At 35.8% G+C, this 22713-nt stretch overlaps 1 protein-coding gene across 1 annotated transcript in view; it reads right to left on the reverse strand.

Moving 5' to 3' along the window:
• Positions 1 to 22180, reverse strand: part of MEOX2 (mesenchyme homeobox 2) — a 63225-nt gene extending 41045 nt beyond the window's left edge. Inside the window, exon 1 of the mRNA XM_004743404.3 lies at positions 21224 to 22180. Within this exon, the coding sequence (XP_004743461.1) occupies positions 21224 to 21737 (514 nt within the window). The 5' untranslated portion in view covers positions 21738 to 22180. The remainder of the gene's footprint in view (positions 1 to 21223) is intronic.
• Positions 22181 to 22713: the final 533 nt, after the last annotated feature.

A 22713-nucleotide genomic window follows, 5' to 3' on the forward strand; every position in this document is an offset into this window, starting at 1 on the left:
TTGTTTAAAAGTATCAGGAATCTCTAAAAACCAAAATAATTACATATCTATTGAAGAAAAGGTGGAGAATGGAACGATTTAATTTTCAGGAAGGCAGAATGAGATAAGAACTTTCGTACTGTGGCCAAATCTGTTACTGTCAAATGAGAGAAATTTCTACAGTAACCCATATTTTAAAAATATTTTATTGAAGCATAAATGACATAACTATATTAGTTTCAGGAGTTCCACATAATGACTCGACCTTTGTATACACTACAAAATGATCATCACAATAAGTTGCTACCATCTGTAACTATACAAAGCTACACTTTTTTTCACTTGTGACGAGAACTTTCAAGATTTTTCTTAGAAACTTCCTATTTGAAATAAAATGCTATTGAATATAGTCACCATGCTGAACATTACATTCCCAAGTAATGATGATCACTAATCAGCAGGGAGATGCAAATCAAAATCACAAAGAGATCCTACCTCATGCCTGTTGGGATAGCTATTATCAAGAAGAAAATGTAATAAAAGCTGGCAAAGTTGTGGAGAAAAGAAAACCCTTGTGCACTGCTGGAAATGTAAACTGATACAGCAATTATGGAAAAAATTATAGGGGTTCTTCATAAAAACTAAAAGTAGGAATACCATTTGATTCAGTAATTCCACTTCTGGGTATTTATCCAAAGAAAACAAAAACACTAATTCGGAACAATATGTGCACCCCCATGTTCACTGTAGCATTATTTACAAGAGCCAAGATGCGGAAACAATCTAGGTGTCTATAAAGGATTGAATGGAAGGATAAGACGTGGTACATACAGTGTACCCATATACAATGGAATACTATTCAGCCATAAAAAGGAATGAAATCTTGCCATCTGTGACAACAAGGATGGACCTTGAGGGTATTACCTGAAGTTAAATAACTCAGAGAAAAATAAATACCACATGATTTCACTTGTATCTAGAATCTAAAAAAACAAGTCAAATGAACAAACAAAACAAAATACAACTCATAGATACAAAGAATAGTTTGCTAGTTGCCAGGGGGTGGGAGCAGTGTGGGGTGGGCAAAACAAGTGAAGGTGATCAAGAGGTACAGGCTTCCAACTATAAAATAAGTAAGTCATGGGGATGCAATATACAGCGTGATGACTAGAATCAATAATACTATATTGCAAATTTGAATGTTGCTAAGAAAATAATACTGAAAATGTCTGAATGGCATAGCACTAAATTTATTTTTAAAACAACAAAAAATGTGCTTTTGGAAGGCAGAACTATTATAAATAATTGCACAGTGCAGGCATCCTTAAAATAAGGACAGACTAGTATAAGGAAGGCAGTAAGAAGGTATAACAGCAACATTCCAGTCACTGAGCTACTAGAAAACACAAAACAACTTGCAGTTTTGGTCTCCCAAATTATACTCCCAGGCCTTTCAACATCATGTATTAGAAGGGAAGAAAAAAAAAAGAAAAAAAAATATACACATACACCGAGTTAAGAAGTTTATCAAAACTTGAGATAAAGAAAATTTTTAGTTCAAATGAAAACTTTAGTTTGGGTTAGTTGTTTTTTCGATTTGTTTTTAATATTATGATTATTGAAACAAGTAATAACCACAGTTACATGTGCTCCAAGAGCTAATAACTACAAAGAAAAGACACAGGTTGAGAGGATTGGCTCTGTTGTTAAGACAAATTCCTTAATCAAAAATAAAGGATGCAGGCAAAATTTAGAAAAAAATAGCAAATTATCCCCCCTTTTAAATTTAATTTTGGGATATACGTTCAGTTATTCTTTTAATGACTATTTATTTCCTTTGTATGTTCTTTGTTTTTTGGTCTTTCTAGGAGTTTTGGCATTTGTCTTCTGTTTTTACTTCTGCCCCTCATGTGAAATTATATTTCCCTAGTGAATCAATAGTTAGAATGAATGAGAATTTACTTTAAAAGAACTCTTCATTTTGGTTGAGATAAATAAAAATAAAATGTATGTCTGGAATTCAGAGATTAAAAAAGCAAGCAAACAAGGTTTGCTCCTTTACCAAATCCCTGACTTTCTAATAAAAGTTATTTACGGATCAATGGCCATTTGATTTAAAGTAGAAGATGAAATAATCTAAAGATAAAACAACTGTAGGTCCAATTCAGTTGAGGACCGTAGACCTTCAGATTTCTAGCCTTTCCTCTTCAAATTTCCTATGTTCCCACAGTTCAGGCTTTTTACTAAGGAAGTTTCCAAGGGCCCTACAAAAGTTCATTCTTGGCTTTGTATCTGCACTTGTGCTGAATGTCAAGGTTTGAGGTTTGTTTGAATTCCTGCTCTGTGAATATCTGTTGGACTTTCGAGCAGGTGTGAAGACCCCACGGCTCCTTCTGTTGCATCTCATTTCCACTTATTAAATACTTTATCTTGGAGGATGAAGCAAAAGTGACTTTCGTGTTTCCTGGCAGTCTCTTGCTTCAAAGGACTTAATAGTGATTTGTTTATTTCAGAGGAAATGGAGACCAGTCAGTGATGACAGATTTATTAGTTAAGTGGACATCACACACACAAAAACCTTTTCTTACAGTTCAGGCTCCTTTCTAACCACACTCTAAATGTTCAAGACAATGTCATGTATTTGCCAAGTCAAACCTGCAAGATTCAATACAGTCAAATTTGTGAATTAATATGAGCTCCTCCATATACATTTCCACAATAACTCAGAAAAGAGAAAATGGGCAAAGAAAACAAATTATTATCCTAAATTAAAAGAAAAAAAGACACCCTGATGAATAGGTGACACTGAAAATCTTTTGGAAAATCACCGAAAGAATATTAAAACAATGAGTCATGAATTACAAGGATTCAAGTAAGATGCCTGGGATTCAGAAAGAGTACTTGCAACAGAGAAAAACCCTCAAACTCAGATCATTAAATAACTGCAAGTATAACAATATTACAGATGTAATGATAAAGTATTGGTTAATTTTCAAGAATATTTTGTAAAATTTTAGAGTAAATTTGAAAAACCAGACATCAACTCCAAAACTACCCAAGTTATTGCTTCTCAATGAATGACCAATTCTACCAGGAAATAAATGTCATACAACACATGGAGAGTGATTAACTCAACCATAACACTGCCAGTCTAGGGGCACCTGGGTGGCTCAGTGGGTTAAAGCCTCTGCCTTCAGCTCAGGTCGTGATCCCAGGTCCTGGGATCGAGCCCCACGTGGGGCTCTCTGCTCAGTGGGAAGCCTGCCTCTCTGCCTACTTGTGATCTCTGTCTGTCAAATAAATAAATAAATAAATCTAAAAAAAAGGAACCAAAAACAAACAAACAAACAAAAACACTGCCAGGCTAAAAGAGTAAATTTACATGCTATTATAACTCCTGTTGTATAAAATAATCAGTTCCACAATCCTCAAAAGGAAAATTTCAATGATCTGACATCTTAATAAATAAATGGAATGAGAATTTCAAATTGTAGAACTAAGAGAAAGAAACTAAACTGGAACTTATTAGTTCTAGCACTGCATACATTATTTTAAGGATACCACTGTCTGAGCCTCAATTTTTTCATCTTTAAGATTAAAGAAATGGTTTTGATGAATCTAGAATCCTTTCCAATTCTAACATTCTTTGAAGGTACTTGAATATGGTCTGCAGGAAAGCCCTAATAACTCTCAAGATAAAGATGGAGAGAAATGCCAAGAAGACTAAAGAAGGGAAACTAGGAAAGACTAAAAATCATTTCACTTGTTTCACAATGTACAACTATAGTCAGCCCTTGAAATATGGGATAGATAAGAATATCAGAGTTACATTGGCAAATGTATTCTGCAGAGTCTTTCATGGGCTTAATTATGCCTTGCCTTATCAAGATGACATTGATTTCATGCCCAAAATGATGCAGCATAGATACTTAACTACCTAGCAAAATCTCTTACCTTTCACTCTGATTTTATCAAATGACAACCTGGAAATAATATTTTTGAATTGCAAAGTTTAGCTGTCTATGATCAATTACTGCCCACAAACCTTGGTGCAGAAGACAAAGAAAAGCTTAAATCTTAAAAGTGAGGATACGAACAAGAATGGACCATAGATTTTCATGCATTCATAACTTCCAAAGGAAAAAGGATGAAGTGAGAGGAACTGAGGCAGGTGCCATACATTTTCTAAAATCTTCCCGGATCTCTCTGGATATTTTCATCACCTTTGCTACTTTATTGTATACTCATCATAGTGTGGCATCCAGTTGCTTCCAACTTTGCCTTCACGATCATGCTCTGGACCCTTCCAGAAACCTCCAGGTGTTCTATTCATCTATGTGTACCCACTACACAGAACCACACCCTGGCACATAGCAGGCATTTAGTGACGTAATAAGTATGAGTTTGTGAATTAGGATCCTACTGGGACACCTATGGCATTGGTGCGTGTGTCTGGGGCCAAAGGGAGGATGGGCTACAATCTGACACTCATAACCATTTATCTAATTAATTTGTCTCAGAGCTACTTATTTTTAAGGAATTCAATTTGATTTAAAATACTAATGCTCCTTCCGAGAGTTAATAGGTGATTCAAAGTCAAGTGAAATTCTACTAGAAAGTCTAAAATGAGGAGGGCTTTTTTCCCCCCAATATTAGGAAAAGCAGAGAAAATATAAGAAAATATTTATATCGGACCTGAGAAGAACACAACCTCCTCATGAAGAAAATCTCCTAATAATATTTCTGCTTGTAATTCGTGTTAAATAGCTCTTCCCACCTCAGTTCAGCACCTCTTAAGGACATAGTTAAATTATGGATCCACTTTTTTCCATCCACTTTGAATAACATATTTAAATTTCTTACTAGTTTAGTTTGGCTTTCTCACATTCTGAGTTTTCAAGGTAAAAATCATTCTGTTTGGAAGTCAACTATTTCTACTGTATACTAACACGTATTTAACCACTTAATTGCATGTAATTAACATATTTTAATTAGTGATGATTATTTTTATACTAATGCTTTGCATATGGAGACTATTTCTTCTAAGTGGTTTCTATAAAAAAAAAAAACACCAAAAAACCCCTCTCATCTCTGTTTACTGTGTCCATGAAAAAGGACACTTTTTTTTAAGTGGGAAAAACTAAGATTTATTCATCTAAAATATAAAAAGTAATTCATATAAAATAAAAAAGTAATATAGATTACCATGCCCATGTATTTATGCACCAATTTTCAAAATAAAAGCAAACATACAAATTTCACTCATTGAAAACTATTAACATGGGTTCACTACTCCTCTGCCACACTGACAATAGTACTTTATTGCAAATTATAGTTGATCAGTCCTGATTCTGTTCCAAAATACCTTAAAAACAATGAGAGCTGCCTGGACATTTGCATATACTTGTCCCAGAGGTGTAATGTGTAGACTTGTTTTTTGTGTTCTTAAGATAGCCTGTATGGTTTGGTGAGTGCTGTATGGAATCATTAACATTTTTCTACATTTTCATACTTGAATGTACTCTCTCCACTCATAAATTCTAACATGAAATATTCAGTGATATCTTTGCTTAACATGTAGTGTTAGTATTGCCTTTTCTTGTAAAAATCGCTAACAGTTCAATCATCAATTACCAATTAATCCTATTAAAAATGAATCCACTAATGACTACTCCTCCCACTTCCCACATATTAAAAACTATGCAGTTGTGGCAACTTAGTTGTGTAAAGTATGGCCCCAGCCAAACATGCCCAGATGTTTCGTAGTACAGACGTGATACTCCCTATACTCCACTCTTCATTGCATTTGTTCCTTTCTAATGCCAAAGGGAATGTTTCATCCTCATTTTTTCCTTAAAATGTTAAAAATCTCCTTGAATGGGCTCTTCCGTCAGCTACCTGACTTGAAATTCTGGAAACCACACCAGGGACTGTAAAAGACCAAGTCTTCCGCGAGGCTTTAAAAGTTAACAATTCTTTGTCATTAACTGCCACCGTCTTATTCTATTAAGTTTTCATACTTTCCCCCTGGAAAATCTAGCCTAATTCCTGGCATGTTCCCCACCCTTTCCCAGAAAAATGTTCTCCTCCCTATTCCTCAAGAGGCCTAGAAGAATCTCCCTAGTTGACCTTACATTTTTGATATGCTTTGTTTGCCTTCCCTCTTCCAAAATTGTTGTTTTTTTAATATTTACATCCATTGTTATATTGTGTCTTATTTTATTTGAGTTCTGTATTTAAAACTCAACCATGTAATATCTCTGACTTTGCTTTTACGTTGGTAACTGCCAAATCCCAGGCTTATTCATTATGTTTAATTAATAATTATTTTATGATACATTTTGGCCTCCTTAAAATCGTGAATATATTTTATTTTAGTAAACAGTTGGCTAAGCAAGCAAGCAATTATCCAAAAAGTCTTTGAACAAAGTAATGCTCTTTACATTTTACTTTTAGATATGCTTCAACTGGACAGTTAAACTTTTTTTTTTTTGACAGTTAAACTTTTAACTGCATTTAGCTTAGTGTGGTACTAAATTTGCATAATCTCTTTTTCCACTTGAGGAGATTCCCATCCTTGATGATTCTTTCAGTAGCTGAAGAGTAAGATAAGGAAGTTTGTCTTTATGTCTAAATGCCCTGTTCAGCTGAACTTTCTAACAAATGGAAATGTTCTGTATCTGTACTAGTTAATATGCAGTCACATATGGCTGCTAAGTATGTAGAATGCGCTTAGTGATACTGAGAACTGACTTTGAAATTTTATATAATTTTAATTAATTAAAATTTAAATAGCCATATGTGGTTAGTGATTACCACACTACACAGCATAGAAAAATATTATGATTATTGGTGATATAGTCACACAAATGGCCATTTTTAGTAAATCTATAATTTTTATGAGCAACCAGGTCTAACATTGCTCTCCATGTGCAGAAAAGGGTAAGATTTAGAATATAGAGTCCAAGCTTCTTAGAACTTATAAAGAACTTATAAAGTCAAGCTTCTTAGAACTTTTCAACCTAATAACAATATTCTAAGCCAGTAATTCCCAATCTCAATCCAGAATCACTTGGGACTTTTTAAAAATACCAATGTCCAGATGAAATAAGATATCTGAGATTCGTTTCAAAATTATTAAGGGTGCCTGGGTGGCTCAGTCAGTTAGGCATCTGTCTTCGGCTCAGGTCATGATCCCAGGACTCCGGAATGAAGCCCTGCATCCAGTTCCCTGCTCAGTGGGGAGTCTGCTTCTCCCTCTGCCCCTCACTCCACTCGTGTGCTCTCTCTCTCTCTCTCACTCTCTCTCAAATAAATAAATAAAATCTTTAAAAAGTAGTAATAATTAAAACAAGGCAAAGGAGGAGTGGGATGGTATAAATGAGACGTGTTGCCATGTGTTGATAAATACTGAACAAGTGGACAAATGAGTGTTTGTTATATGATTTTCTCTATTCTTTAAATGTTGTCATTTTCTCTTAAAATTTAAAAAATTCCAGCTCTACTCTAGATTAACTTAATCACGATCTATGAAGCAACAGTATTTTTTAAGATTGCCCCAGTCATCCCAGTGTAATGTCAGTGTTGAGTTACTGTTCTGAATAATGTAATCTTATGATTCCATGTTGATAAAAAAGATCAGAAGCAAGGAGACATTGCAAGTTATTTTTCTTTATGAAATGAAGGAATTGTTGAAACAGAATCAATAGCAGAGTCATGGATAACATAATTTTTAAAAAATCATCAAAGTGAATCACAATATGGATTAATTTGAACTCTTTTACAGAAATAAAAGCAAACTCACTCCACAGGGAGGCTTATTGCAAACCTTCCCTTCATTAGTTTATATGATATTTGACTAAGCTCAGAACTGCAAAGGAGATGAGTTATTTAACTTGCCGGCCCCTCACTATCATTGCTTTTTCCTTAAGAACCAGGCCACTTGTCAGTGTTGATCCACATTTTCTCATCGGGTAGCCCTGTTTGAATATGGTTAGCCGATCACGTTCAAAGTAGGATCCAAGGCATTGTGGATTGAATCAGCATCATTGCAACAATGTCCTCATAAAAAGGCATATGAAAATAACCCTTTTTTCTTTCCCACATCACCAACTATTTGTGCCACTACCAAACACAACAATGCAGACCAGTTAATATTCCATATTTTTTCCAACTGCCCAGTGATTTCAAGTTTAGGGCTTTCTTGGACAGACATGTTAAATAGACTTACTTGGTTGACTGTTATATGCAGAAGCTCAACAATGTATGGCATAACATCATGTAGAATCTCATGTTTCACCCAAAAATAACGGAATGAGGCATTCCTATACATTAATTAACTGGAAGCTAGGTTTAACAATCACTGGACTGCTGAAAATACAGACACTTTAACTTTTAAAATGCAGGATGTTTTTATTGATTTATGATAAAGTTTTTAATAAATGCATATTTTTTTGTCTTGATTTATTCACGAGTGGTAACTCTATACCACACACTTACAGGTATTTGATCTTAGAAAGCATCCATACAAGTCAATCAGAAACAAACAGATCATTACTTAGGCTTTATATTCACTAAACTCTCCTATGGACTGCCCAAGAATCTTCCAAATTCGCCCTACTACTGAAGGCCTGGAACCAAGAATTCCAAAAAACCCCTAATACAGATAATTCATTCGTCATTAGTGAAGCATTGTCTATGCCACAAATAGGATTTACCAAAGACTTCTGTCTGCATACCTAAACTGATCCTGTATATCACACTAAAAGACAAAGAGGACACTGACTTTTCCTTAGGGAGTGCCTGCGATTCAAATTCAAGACAGGAGATGTGAAATAGAATACCAAAGAGAACCTCAAGGCAAAATTTAAGTGTTTTATTATGCAATATATAGACATTAATGTGGTAAGGGAAATGCAGTGATTAGCACAAAGCAGTAGTGACCTGAGAGGGTGTCATAAGCCAGCTTTTAATGAAAACAATGAATATGTACTGATAAAAGCTATTGCAGGCTATGGGATCAAAATACAAAATATACCTGGCAGACAGCAAAGAGATGAATACACACACACATAAGTGCAAGTAAAACTAGTGAAATGTGAATAAGATTAGTGGATGTACCAGTATCAGTTTTCTGGTTAAGGCAGTGTCTTATTACTATGCAAGATATTACCACTGGGGGAAAAATGGGTAAAGGGTAAATGAGATCTCTATATTATTTCTTATAAAAGGCATGTGAATTTATAATTTTCTCAAAATATAAAGGTTTTTTTTAAGAGGGTAGGCATAAATAAGTTTACTGAAGAAATATTGGTTAAAATAAAAGAAAAACCAATAACAACAAAACTGCCCCAGCTGATCAATAGAGGCTGTAATGAATGTGTTGGGAGACTTCAGCGGGAAGCCGCTTAATATACAGCCCGAAATTCTTACCAAAGGAAGTTAGACAGTAAGTAATACGTTGCATATCATGAGGAGTTCTTAACTAATGGGAGATACAGAAAATCTTGTGGAAAACTTCTTGAATGCAGCTATGATGATATATAAATATTTAGGTCCCCCCATAAGGAGTACGAGAACACTGTCTTAAACTAACCCAAATACTGGGCATTGTGCTCCAAAGACTTAAAAAAAAAGATCACTTTGTCAGAAAAGCACTACTTTAAATATCTATGTGGTTATATATATAATACATCTGAGATTCTAAGACATATTATCATATGTTAGATCTAATTATATGTTATGTACATATGATAGTAAGCAAAATTTGGTTGCACACAAGAAACACTACAAGTTAAATCTAGTAGTCCATCTTTGATGGATATTAGCCACACCATGTGCCTTATGCATCAAAGCCTATAATTAAACATTCATACTATAAGAATGAAATAATTTCAGTTTGATGTAGAGTTCCAAGAAGTGGAGTGAGAATCAAATATTACTATATGCTGAATACAGGATTTCATTAGGGAAACACAAAAAGAGATTTAAAAAAAGAGAGAGAGATTAAAAAGGAGATTAAAAAAAAAAAAAAGATACTCAGAAGAGAGCTGTATCAGGAGTCCAAGAAAGAAAACTAAACTAAGTGCAAGAGACATCAAAGTACAAATAGAGAAGAAAAAAAAAATACAGAAGAATGTGAAATAGAATGGATTTGGGCCAAGCTGTGTAGGAAGAGGCTGCACAACTGAGTCCTGAATATAAGTCTAGTAGAAAAGGAGAAATTATCAATTGAGGTGATTAATGTGAAAGCATTCTGAATATAAATTAAAATTAACTACATAAAAGAGGGATCATGTTTTATTATTTTGAAAATGGTGTTGTGTTTAGAGAAAAAAAGGAAAATAAAACTTCTTCAATGAACCAACTATATTTTTGATGCTTGATTTTGTGTTTTAAGGGTCCAGTAAAAACTCAAGATTCTGGAATCGTCTCGAAAGGTTAGTGTCAGAGTGATCCAAAGGTTGTGTGGTTCAATGATTGGGGGAGGAGCAGATGGGTCTGGTATTTAGAGATTGTGGGGAAGATGGGTGTGGGCAGTAAAGGACAAGAAACAAGAAAGATACAACTCGTTAGCCAGAGCTAAATGGCCAACCACTAATATTTCTGAGTATCTTCTACGCAAGAAGACTGCATTCAAATCAAAACTAAGATGAATACTTTTCTAAGAATGGAGATAAAGTTAATGATTTAAGGGAGAGTTGCTTGGTGTCTACTTGTAGCTATTCATTACTTTGAACACAAAAGAGCAAATACTTGTTAAGTAAAGCTCAACTTAGCAAAATTCACTTGAGTTAAATTAAAAATTTTAAAACAGAAAACAGATTCTTCAATTCATAAACGGCTATCCAAAATATGATTCTGTTATATAAATATCTATTATTTAGAGATATAATACAGCAAAGTCCATCTGCACCGTACCAAATACTGAACTTTAAAATGCTATGGTTTATTGTAGGAGGTGTTAAAGATATACAGGAAAATTGGTAATTGATAACAAGAACTATGTCATTAGAAAACCAAAGCTAAGAAAGTATAACAGTGTTTATAATCATAAAACAAGAATGAAAAGCAACTGAGGTAACTATAAAACCAGATTTAGAGAGAGGCAGTTTACACCCAAGAGAAGCACTTTGTCAAATTCATTTTATTCACTCAAAAGCAGTAGCCAACATTTTAAATGAGGCTGAAATTTATTTTTATTGGGGAGACTAAAAACTTAAGGTTTCAAAATATTTTATGAGATTTTCCTTTTAAGGGCACTAGGCTGAAGTCAGGATATGGAAGTTCAGCTTCCACTACTTGGCTGAATGGACAGACGTTACTTAATTTCCCTGGGCACATTCTCTCATCTAGGAAATACATTCATTGAACTGGGTGATGCCTTGGGAGTCTTTTAGTGCCTTGATAATTCAGATTCTAATGATCCATTTAAATATTAAAGATCACAACTCATTAAGAAAATCGACCAATCAAGCCTACCTTGATACCAAAGAATAATGAACTAGACAATGCCATTTGCTCTTTCTTATCACTGCAGTGTAGCATGGAACATTTAATATTCTGTTCTTCTTCCTCTACCTCTCTCCCTGCTCCCTCCCAGCCCTTTCATTATCCAGCAGAGAACTAATCACTAGTGATTTGAAATTCTCTAATTTTAAGGATTTAATTGCTTTGAATCTAGGAATTTTGAAGTGTTAACTCTGGCATTTAGAATCTCAATACAGTATTTGATTCTACTACTTATTCAAAAGCAACTGCCTCAGACCATCAAATATAATAAAATTTCCCTAAAGTACTTGTCTGGAATTCCTCACACTGAACTGTGGGTGTAGGAGAGGTAATTAAGCTTACCAGAGTGAAATCAGCCAGTCATCGAGGACTTGTTACTCAGGTGAGTAGTCTTTAGTTCTCAAAAATGTATTAAATATAAATAAATATGCAAATAAGTAAAAATATTGCCTCTTTCTATAAAAAACAAAAGTATCCAATAAAACTGTTTCTACGCATTTTATGAAGGATATAATACAGTCTTAGCTTTTAGTGGTATCTGCATATTTACCATTCCTAAAGGTCTCCAAATGAAACCACCAAAAATAACAAGGAGATATAATACATATATTCTCTCCGCAATAAACTTCATAACATGGCAGAAAAAAATGTCATACGTATATTCTCCTAGTTAACATCTGAAAACAGAGACCTGAAATTTCACTGTAACATTCAAATCCCCTTGGTTTAAGTTCCGTTCCCTTTTGACTAAATGCTCCTTTTTTCCTCTTGAAAGGAAGTGTTTGATGGAAAAGTGGCAGGAGACACCTGAGAAAGGAGGTTAGGAGATGCCCAAGCTAAAGACACTATGGAATGGGAATCTTAAGGGTGATTAAGTGAAAGAGACTTGAGTATCCTACACTACTTGGTCTCAAACTCACTCTACATTTCAGGAAAACAGCATGGGACTTAACAATTCTAGTGGCAGTGGCACATTATTTTAAATCTTCAGCAAGCTTTTAGGCAAGCAATACTTCCCACAGCAATATTAGCGGTAACATACAAATAAACAGGCAACGTAAGACAGAGATTGTTTTCAGATGGGCACGCCCATGACATAATTGCACCTACACTGGTACATGATAAAAATAACAACACTTACTGACACAGATGCTGTTCTAAGGGCTTTATGCTTATTAACTTGCTTTGATGTTTAGAAAACTAAGAAACAGGGAAGTTGATTCACAGCTAGCAAGACATTGGGTTCAGATTTATTATTAGTCTTTCTCTCCTGTAGCCAGCATTCCTTTTTGACCTCCATGGATTTAATTACCAAGACTAGTGTGGTCTCTTCACTGTCTTCTGATTATATTTGGCCAATGGGAGGTAACAAAAGGAGACTGGATGGCACGGAGATAGTTTACTGGATGCTATTTGATATCAGCTGCAATCCTCCACCTGAGATCCCCACTTTGCCAGAAGGCTTCTGTCCGGCTGCTCTTGTTAGATTCTGGATTCTTGTAATAGCTCCCTTTATTTGCCGCCTCAGGTTTAGAGGAGCTAATGTTTTCCAAATGTAGGCAGACCCTGGATGACTGACCATTTCCTGTTTCTCCCCTACATACTGCTCACCCTCAAATGGTCATCATCAAACTCTATCTTCAGTTATCCCTTTGAGTGTGACAACTATTTCCTTGTCTGATAGGATGACTAATTAATAAGATAGATCCTTTAGGATTTATCAACTAATGGCTAAGCAAGCTAAACAATTACACACACACACAGTGTTTCTGTTACTTTTTATTTTCCCAAATATCTGAGTATTCAAGAATGAATTTGGTAGAGGCCAACTTCTAAGAGCAAAGAACAGTTCTAGAAGAAAAGATGTATGTAATTCCCTGAATTCTGATGGTGAGCATCCAAAAGATGATAATCCTGGAAATGTGAGCAGCAGCAGGACCCCAGATTTGGACTCCTAACCTCTGGCTTTCCTGTCATTTCAATCTGTCTCAAAAGCTTACTTCTAGATGCTCTCTACTTTAATGCATCCAGATCTGTTTGTGTTTCAAATTTTAAAAAAATCCCAAAGTGAATGTAGCCTTGTAGTTGGGCAGATTTTAATTGTTAAAGGCAGTAAACATGCTGAGAGCTCATTTTACATTTGAAAAATATTAAATAAGGAGAGATGTCACTTAATTTCAATCTACCCAGTTAACTGTAGAGCTCTCTTTACATGGTTTTCAAAATGTGAAAGCCATTTGTTAAATTATTGGCATCCTACAAAATCAAAGCTACATTTTATCTGTTTACTTCCCACTAACTTTCTGATGACACAATTCTATTTTCCTGAACTCCATGTTTTAGCTCTCAAAATAAAATCAATTTGTGAAATTTGCTTGGTGTTCACTGTTCATTTGATAAGAGCCATTGCCCATTGTACTTTTTTTTTTTTTGACTCATAAGAATACACTTCAGTTTATTTTGCTAGTTTTTCAGGATGCTAAGAATGATCATCTACGAGTTTACTATGCAGTCCAGACAATATAAGAAGCCGCCTCTACAGACACTGAATACATTTCACCACTACATTTGCAAATAACTATCACTTTGCAAAAATAAGTTTTGTTTGGGTGTCATTTCTGGCAAAGTTTTAAGAGCAAAATTCCAGGCCTTTAAAATTCTACTGGCATCCACCCGCCTAAGCTGGACCCTCCTCTACGTTTCCGCAGAGCCTGAGAGAGAGATGACTTCATCTTAATCATTTTCTTGCCCATAGTCATGTAAAATAGCTGAGGGTTTTTCTTCTCTTAGAGCATTATGGGATCTCTCGAAGTGTGTGAAGAATAATGAGCGAGTGGAAGAGAAAAACAAAAGAAAACAAAAACTGCAGGGGAGTTGGCAGATTTGACTTTAATGACTATCACTGATTACCAGCCTCAGCCTGGTGGACTCTCTACACAGCTGTATATGCTTCAAACCTAATATTTTATTTTCTCACCGGAACATGTAACGTTATATTGAGGTCTCTGATGTGAATGGTCTACTTCAGATGATCTTTTATCAAGAGACTGGAAGTCTATCTATTATTGCGTATGTGTATCTGAATGTATCTTTATAGAAGAAGATTATTTTAAAGGATGCTTTAAGAATAGCTGCCATGTCCTAGATAATTTATCTCCCTCCTTGTTTTCTTCTCACCACTAACCTTTCTACTGAAACGTAGTAGGAACTGAAAACTATGAAGAATAAACTTATATTCACAATTTCAGCCAATCTAGTTTATCCAAAATTCAAGAAACATACCTGAAATTTCTTAGAAAGAAAGCTTATGAAAACAGAGAACACTTAAATACATTTGAAATATTCAAATATGAGTTGATTCTATAAAATTCTGAAGAGCAATAATTTTTAATTGAAATCTTTCAACAAAACCCTAATGTTTTTACCACTATGACTTACTATCTTGTAAACTTAAGTTATATTTACAGTAAATCCAAGGATGTAAGAACTGAGTCACCAAAATACACAAATATTTTAGAATCATTAAACTTTTAGGAGATGCTAACTTTTTAAAGAAGCATAGCAATAATATCATGTAGGTTAAAGATCTGATTTGTTCATTTTTAATATAGGATAGAGAGAACTGATTATTACTGAAAGTATTTTCCTCTTTCACACAAACTTTTTCCAAGAATGTATGCATATAGTACAGATTTCACCTGATGAGTCTTGTTCATGTGCACATGTAAAAGATCAAAAAAGGTATCCTAGAATATTTTCAGAATCCTACAAGAACCAGGATCACAACACACAGTACACAATTTACAGAGAGTAACATGTAAATTAAAAAGTATTATATTGCTGTGGAAAATGTAACATTATAAATGAAAGTTTCGTGAATAACTGGAGACTTTTTTACTGCATATTTAAAATTCCAAACACAGGGAAAATTAATAATTGACCCATTCAACCACATATGAATGTATACTCTTACTAGTAATCTTCTATTAATTTAGTAATAAGTATGCCAAAAGGTTTTAAATAGAAATGCTTATTCTGAAATATAAAAACTGTATCTGAAATTTACTGGTTATTTTGTATCTTAAAATACTAACACAATTTCTTATGGGCAAATAAATGCCCTACACTTTTATAATGTAAATGAAAACCATCAGAGAAAAGGACATTAGATTTAAATTAATTCTGCTTCAACATTGGTAATGGCAAATTGAAGGCTGAGACCTAAATGACCTTTACCGTTGTACGTTTTACTCCATGCGAGCAATAAAATACTCTGCAAGGTTTTCGCCAGTTGGATTTTGAACCTCACCGATGACTATGATAGAGTGTTACAAGTAACTTCTCTTGACTGTGTTCCTCCATCCCTACTGAGAGGTTTCAGTTTAATACAGCTGTTCCAACAAACAATTGTAAGAGCATCATAACAAAAATAGGAAAGTTGTTAGTGCTTCATTTTCTTTACAGAAAGAAAGACTGTCATTGATAACTAAGGCACCTTAATGACTAAAACACATAATCCAGAAAAATAAGCTGTGACAATAAAAGGTGTTTTATTTCGTAAATACATTAAAGAGGAAATACATCATACCTACCTCAATTTCTAACTTGTGGACTTTGGTCCTGGTTTGTATTTCATCCTTTTAAAGTTTTATTTTTATTTTAACCTCTAGAATCAGTCACCAGTACCATAATGCAGGAAATGTAATTTAACTGGGCACTCAAGAATTAACCCTTCTTATTTTATGATTTCAATCAAGGTGGAAAAAATGCTACTCCTGATAGTCTCACTTCATGTGCTAATATACATTCCCAGAAAATGTCTTATTATCATAAAAAACATTATAACAAAAATACAAAAAATTGAGAGAGATAAATCACCTACAACTATTAATTCAACAAATATTAAGTAAGGAATTGCTGAAAATATTTTGTCTTCTAATAATTTCCCATCCTTAGCATATATCATTTATAGATGTTTATAATCATTATAGAATGCTTAGAAAAGAGCCATGGTCTGAAATTTTATAAATAAACTACTTAAATGAAAAATTCCTAAAAGCCAGGATATATTATTTTATTATATTGGTCTTTCCCATTTGAAATGAAAATCTAAAAAGTCTTCACATCTTTGTTTCTGGCTGCCATTTTTAATATAGTTAATAAAATTGCCCAGTATATATATATATATATATATATATATATATATGTGTGTGTGTGTGTGTGTGTGTGTGTGTGTATCTTAACTATAGCAAATGAATAAAATTGGCACCAATACCAGGCCACATATATGAAATAGATTTATATGTGGTGAATTTTACATTATTCAGCTATTAGTTCATCCACAAATTATTTCTCAAATGAAAAAAAGTTAATTTTTCTATTAAATATGGAATTAGTTTCCCAAATATCTCTGAATCTGATGAAAAAGTTTATCCACATTTGTGATTTCATTTTTGTTTAAAATTAACTTATTAGAGGTCTTATAATAAACACTATGTTATTATAAATACCAATGTTGTGATGAAGGATCGATGTTTTCACATCGCACAGAGGAAAAACAGGGTAATACTTAAAACGTTTTTTTCAGTTTATTAGTAGAGATCAGCTTATGGGGTGTCAACATAATGGTTTCCATTGATAGCTACTATAAAGTAAGCTTAAAATTTTAAATATTTATTACGGGGTTTTCCACCAAAATGAAAGTTTTAGCCGAGCCATGCCTTGTATTTAATGCTTTTCCTTTCCAGAGGAACTATAAATAAAGACATTTACAAAGATCTTAAAAACTAATTCTGTTTTTATTTGCATTCTTCCTTCCATTCATTGCTAACTTTCAACAATAAAGCGCCTTAATTCTAAAAAGACTGCTGCTCTTGACTTTTTTGAGTGTAATCATTTGAAAACACTCATGTAGGTCAATGGTACTTAGAATTTTTTTTTATGTCAGGTCACCATTTAAAAATGTTCACACCTAAAATTGATCTACCACTCCAAGAAAAAGACTTAACTGTCATTTTTTTTATTCCATAGATTTGAGATATTTAATTTGTTCAGTAGTCCTCTATAATTATCAAGATCCAGTACTCTTTTTTTAAATTCTAAAGCAAATGCTGAAAAGTCCTAATCCAGTAACACAGAGATGAATAATAAAGTATTTTTTTCCTTTCAGAAAACATGATTGAAATACCTAGAAAAAATTACAATGTAATATTAGAGTTACAGTGGAGAAGAAATTCCTCTGTATTTAAGTTCCAGCTTATTATGGTAATACTTGTTTGTCATTCTGCATAGCCAAGCATATAGACAAATATAATTGACAACAAGTATTTTATGATATTGTAGCCATAAATATTTGTAATTTTATAAGAATCTAATATTATTCAAAACCTTGTAAAATCCACATTCCCGAACCACTTCCTTCCTTTTTAATGTAATTTTGATTTTTTTATAAAGTGTACACTTACATTCATTAAACTAATTTGAATAAGAAATATTCACATGTTTATACTGTATTTTACCTGCATAAAAACTAAAGTTAGATTGACTAATCTGTTTTGGTTATTTTAGCTAAATCTGGACAGTTTACACCTATTACTACTTTGCTTGAAGAACAATCACATGTAATTGAAGCCAAGTAATTCACACTATTTACAGACATTTTTTTCAGAATCACCTGCTTTGTATAGATTGCTTTAAGTGCAGTTGTAAAGTTTTGATTTTTAAGAGTTCCTTTGAAGATGTCGCAGATGTTGGCTTTGCTAATAATGCTGGAAAGCATAGCAGGTTCAAAGTTCCAAAAATGTTTAACACGTATAAAAATAACAGTGTGCTTTTCCATTAAACTTGGCTATTTTCAATTGTCAATAAACTATAATGGAAGCCCAAAGTCCATAAATATTTGTTTCTAGACCCTTAGGCTTCTTGATTTGCATATGTGTGTGTTTGGGAGGAGAAATACATGTAAAGGCATACTAGAAAATGTTACACATTGTAGCTTTAGCATCATTACCATGGATAAAAATTTGGGACATTTTTCAATATTTTCTGTTGCTTAAAATTCTTTGAATTTCACAGGGCCATGCACACGTACACATACACAGATAATCTGAGTATTATATGTAACGATAAAGAATTCTGGTTCTGACTTTATCTGGGATTTATGTACTATATTTACTTTCAATCATAAGTACATAGTAATTATAAACTTCCTAACAAAATATAAGTAAACTCTACTAAGCATGATATGACTTCCGTCAAATACAATTTTAAACTTTTGAGAGTTCAGAAATTAATGTAATTTTTTGGAAATATTGAAATATTAAAACAGTGCAGTAAGCAAGGAGAGATTCATGTGTTAATAATATGCCAGAATTATATGCTTTTCTACATTGCTTTAGTTCCCGCTAGATCAGGTTGCCCTTATAATACTATGAAATGAAGTAAGTGTAAACATTCGTATGGAAGACCAACTGAAACATCACAAGAGAAAGATATCTTGAATCTAAATCTATGTAAAGATCTAACAATATTAACTCAAATAGTGAGATTGCCAAATTATATTTAAGAGTACACATATATTTAACCGGAACCCATTGTGATATTTCCTTTTAGTTAGTCAAAAAGTTCTTTCAAAATATCCCATCATGAATAGAAAACACTCAATCTAACTCCCCAGTGATTCTATCCTTGGTGATGGCTAATTGTATTTCCCACTCAAGATCTAATGGATTAAGACTATATGTAGCTGATGTCCCAGTATTCTAATTAGTTTCATCATGTAAATATAAACTTACTTTGTTTTATGGTTATTTCCCACCAAACGATAGTACTATTAGAATAACCAGTTTCCTTAAGAAACTTGCTATCAAAATAATTTAAGGGAAGCAGTTCTTGGATCCCACTTTTTTTGTTTCCCCTGAACCAAAATAATATGTGCCTATATGAAAATTCGGTTTACCCTAAGAAGCTTAGGGACACTGATTCCGTTCAGAAGCAAAAAGAATAGTCCATCACAGGTTTTTCACTGCAAAAAGTAAAATGAACAGTAAGAGCCTCTGTTGATTGCAAAAATGGACTGACCAACCTGAACTGGGATCTGCTTCCATAAAAGTTACATTGATATCAAATGCTGAGCTCAGGAAATGAAAATTGTATTTTTAAAAGTGTTTTTTTTTTTTTTTAAGAAATTAAGATGGAAAACTTTTGGCTACGATTAACCTTTCAACTCTGTCTTAAGAGAGTTTCATGTATGGTTAGTAAAAACCATTAAAAATGAATGATACTGCTGGCAACTTCATTAGATATTAACTAATTTGTGATGGAGCATTAAAAGTTCACCCCTGACCTTGGAAAGTAAAAGTAGATTTTAAATTTGTGATAGAGGAATCCATCTCATACTAACGCTAAAGAACAACTGATACCACTGCTGCAAAGGTACATGAAATCAGTGAAGCTCAATCATTGCCATTTATGTGGGCTCTTACCTAAAGCATTGTGAACAACAAACATTTTTCAATCCTTCACATCAATCTCTGTAGTTACCTTCTAGGACTGCTAAACCAATTCCGCAAAGGAAGAAAAATACGTAAATACTGTATTGTAAAAATGACACTTTCCTAAAAGACGGAACGCAGGATACGCTATAGCTACAGAAAACAAACGCACAACTCTCTTAATTGTAGTTTCTTTTAACAATGTCATGATGATACAGATTGATTAGGGCTTTAAGGAGCTCCCCGAAAAACTAGTTTCTCGGGATTGCTACAGTTTACTTGGCACTCTGGGCTCTCAAGCATCTGCGTTTGGTAAGGTTCCCTTTTGCGTGGCTACTCAAGTTATCCCCACGAAGATCAGCGCCTCCTGCGTGCACCCTCGCATACCAGCCTCTAGCACGTAGAGAACCAGCACTACGCCGGCTGCTGCTTGTTTCCAAATATTGCCTTCAATAAAACTGACTCGAAGGATATTTTACTTTCCACTTCTGAAACTCAGATTCTCTGTTTAGATTAGCACCACACGAATACAACTACTATTAAAAATCGTTTTTCTTAAAAAAAATCGTTTTTCTTCAAGAGTCTGAACATGTATTTATTTACCATTCTTTGATACATTCCTGAAAATCCTCCGAATTCCTAGATTGTCTTCCTCCCCAAGAAAGGGAAATTTTTACCATTTGGAATAGGGTCCTATTTAAAGAACTCTGAAATCAGAATAATAATTTTTTTTAAAAAACGTAAAACTTTTTTTTTCCCCTCATACGCTCTGCCAAGTTCCACTGCAAGTTCCAAACATTGTGCAATAATTTGGAAATCCAGTTAACGATGGGAAAAATCGAGCCACTCCGAGTGGGGAACTTGCAAGGGAAAAGTCAAGGAGCGGCACCCGCACGCACGCCCAGCGGACGCTGCATCCCAGGGTGCACTCCCCTCCTCACCGCTCAGATGGAAGGTCACGCTTCGCAATCGATTTCACATACTGTCACTTGTCCTTTTTTCTTAACCCTCTGGTAAACTAGTTTGAACCTTGGAGAGCTTAGCGCTGTTGGCTACAGTGTTGCCCTTGGAGAAACACGTGCCCCCAAATAACAGGACCAAAGCAGCCCCACGGAATTTGGCGGCGGGGAGCCAGAGACAGCAAGACATATACCGTATTCCCTGCTGCCTCACTACAGTGCGAGAATCTTCTCCATCATCTCCCCGCCCCCTTTCGCCGACGGTACCCGGTGCGCCCTTACCTGAGCTATCGCTTTTTCTTTTGCCGCCACTTCTCTTCTCCGCCTCTGCGGGTGACAGCGTCTGGCGGCCGTAGTCCCCTGGCGCGCACGCGGCCCCGGTCGGGGTGCTGGAGCCCAAACTGGAAGAATTGGAACACAGGACCGGCGGGCTGCTCCCCAGCTCCGGGGGCCCTCCCGAATCCGGCTGGAGGCAGAGGCTGTGACGAGCCGCACTCGGGGGGGAGGACATCTGCGGAAGGTGCCAGTTGGTTTGCAGAGCTTGGTGCTGCTGCTGCTGGTGGTGGTGGTGATGGTGATGGTGGTGATGGTGGTGCCCCCTGTGATGCTGGCTGGCAAACATGCCCTCCTCGTTGGGGTATCCCGCGATTATGCAAGACGAGGAAGAAGTGGAGAGCTCAGGGTAGGACATATGGTCAGATCTTCCATGGAGGGCGAGAGAGGACTGGGAAAACGGGTGCAAGCCTTGCGCGGTGGCGTGAGGGCTGCGCAGGCAGCCAAAGAGCGGGTGTTCCATAGCATGCAAGTCTCGGGTTCCAGGCAGAAGACTTCACGGTGGTTCCAAACGCTACCAACCTCTGTCACTTTTCACTGGAAATCGTGTTTTCCCCCTCCTAAATAGCCGCCGTTTCTGCAGAGCCTGGATAATCCCGGTCCTGAGCCCTAGCGGCCAGTCTCCTTTACGTATAAACACTCGGACCTGGAGAAGCTTCCCTTCGAGCTACTCAGATGTCAAGAGTAGGAGAGGTTAAAGCCAAAAGAAGGTGGTCCCAGAGAACGGCTTTCAGGGGGAAACGGCTCTGAGAGGTTATAAATAGAGTGTAATGTGAGCTGGGGGCTGGCTTAGCAGCCCGGAGCTGACCACATGCAAACTCCCTCCAAAACTCCCGCTCAGTCTGCGCCACGCGCTCCCAGTTCCACTTCCTATCTCGGGCTGGACGTACGCTGGGCGTCCACGCCCGCCCGCCCTCGCCAGCAGCCGAGGCTGCAAGCGGCGCGCCTGGCGCTTCAACCCGCGCCCGGGCGGACAGCGACTCTCCTCTCCGGGCCCCGTCGGCCACTGTGCTCCTCCGTGCACGCCAGCCCCAACCCCGCACCCAGTGTCCGACCCGCTCACTTCTCTTAAGAAAGTTGTCTTGTCAGTGCCACTTGGGCACTGTCACCTGCAGGAAAGCTAGGGTTTCGCCTAGCTTTTGAGGAGCACGAAAGGGGAAGTAGGATTAAGGTTAAAAAAGATCAGAGTTTGGCGCGCGCTCAGACAAGTTTTTCAAACTCCACATCAACTCGTGCCCTGGGCTCAGTGGCGCGTCTAGCTTTTTGCAGCTGTTTTCTCGGGGTGAGCTGCTAACGGGCTCGGACCTGGCATCCGAGGTTTCTGGGAAGTGCCCGCGGGTAGGAAAGGGCCATTCTCTGCGCCCAAAAGGGACAGACCTGGTGGGGTGGGTGGGACAAAAGCCTGGGGGCGGCGACAGTTGCAGATGTCCAGAGAGGCT

The sequence above is a fragment of the Mustela putorius genome, unplaced genomic scaffold, assembly GCF_011764305.1.
Source record: "Mustela putorius furo isolate JIRA1106 unplaced genomic scaffold, ASM1176430v1.1 tig00003845_pilon_pilon_pilon, whole genome shotgun sequence".
Lineage (NCBI taxonomy): Eukaryota > Metazoa > Chordata > Mammalia > Carnivora > Mustelidae > Mustela > Mustela putorius.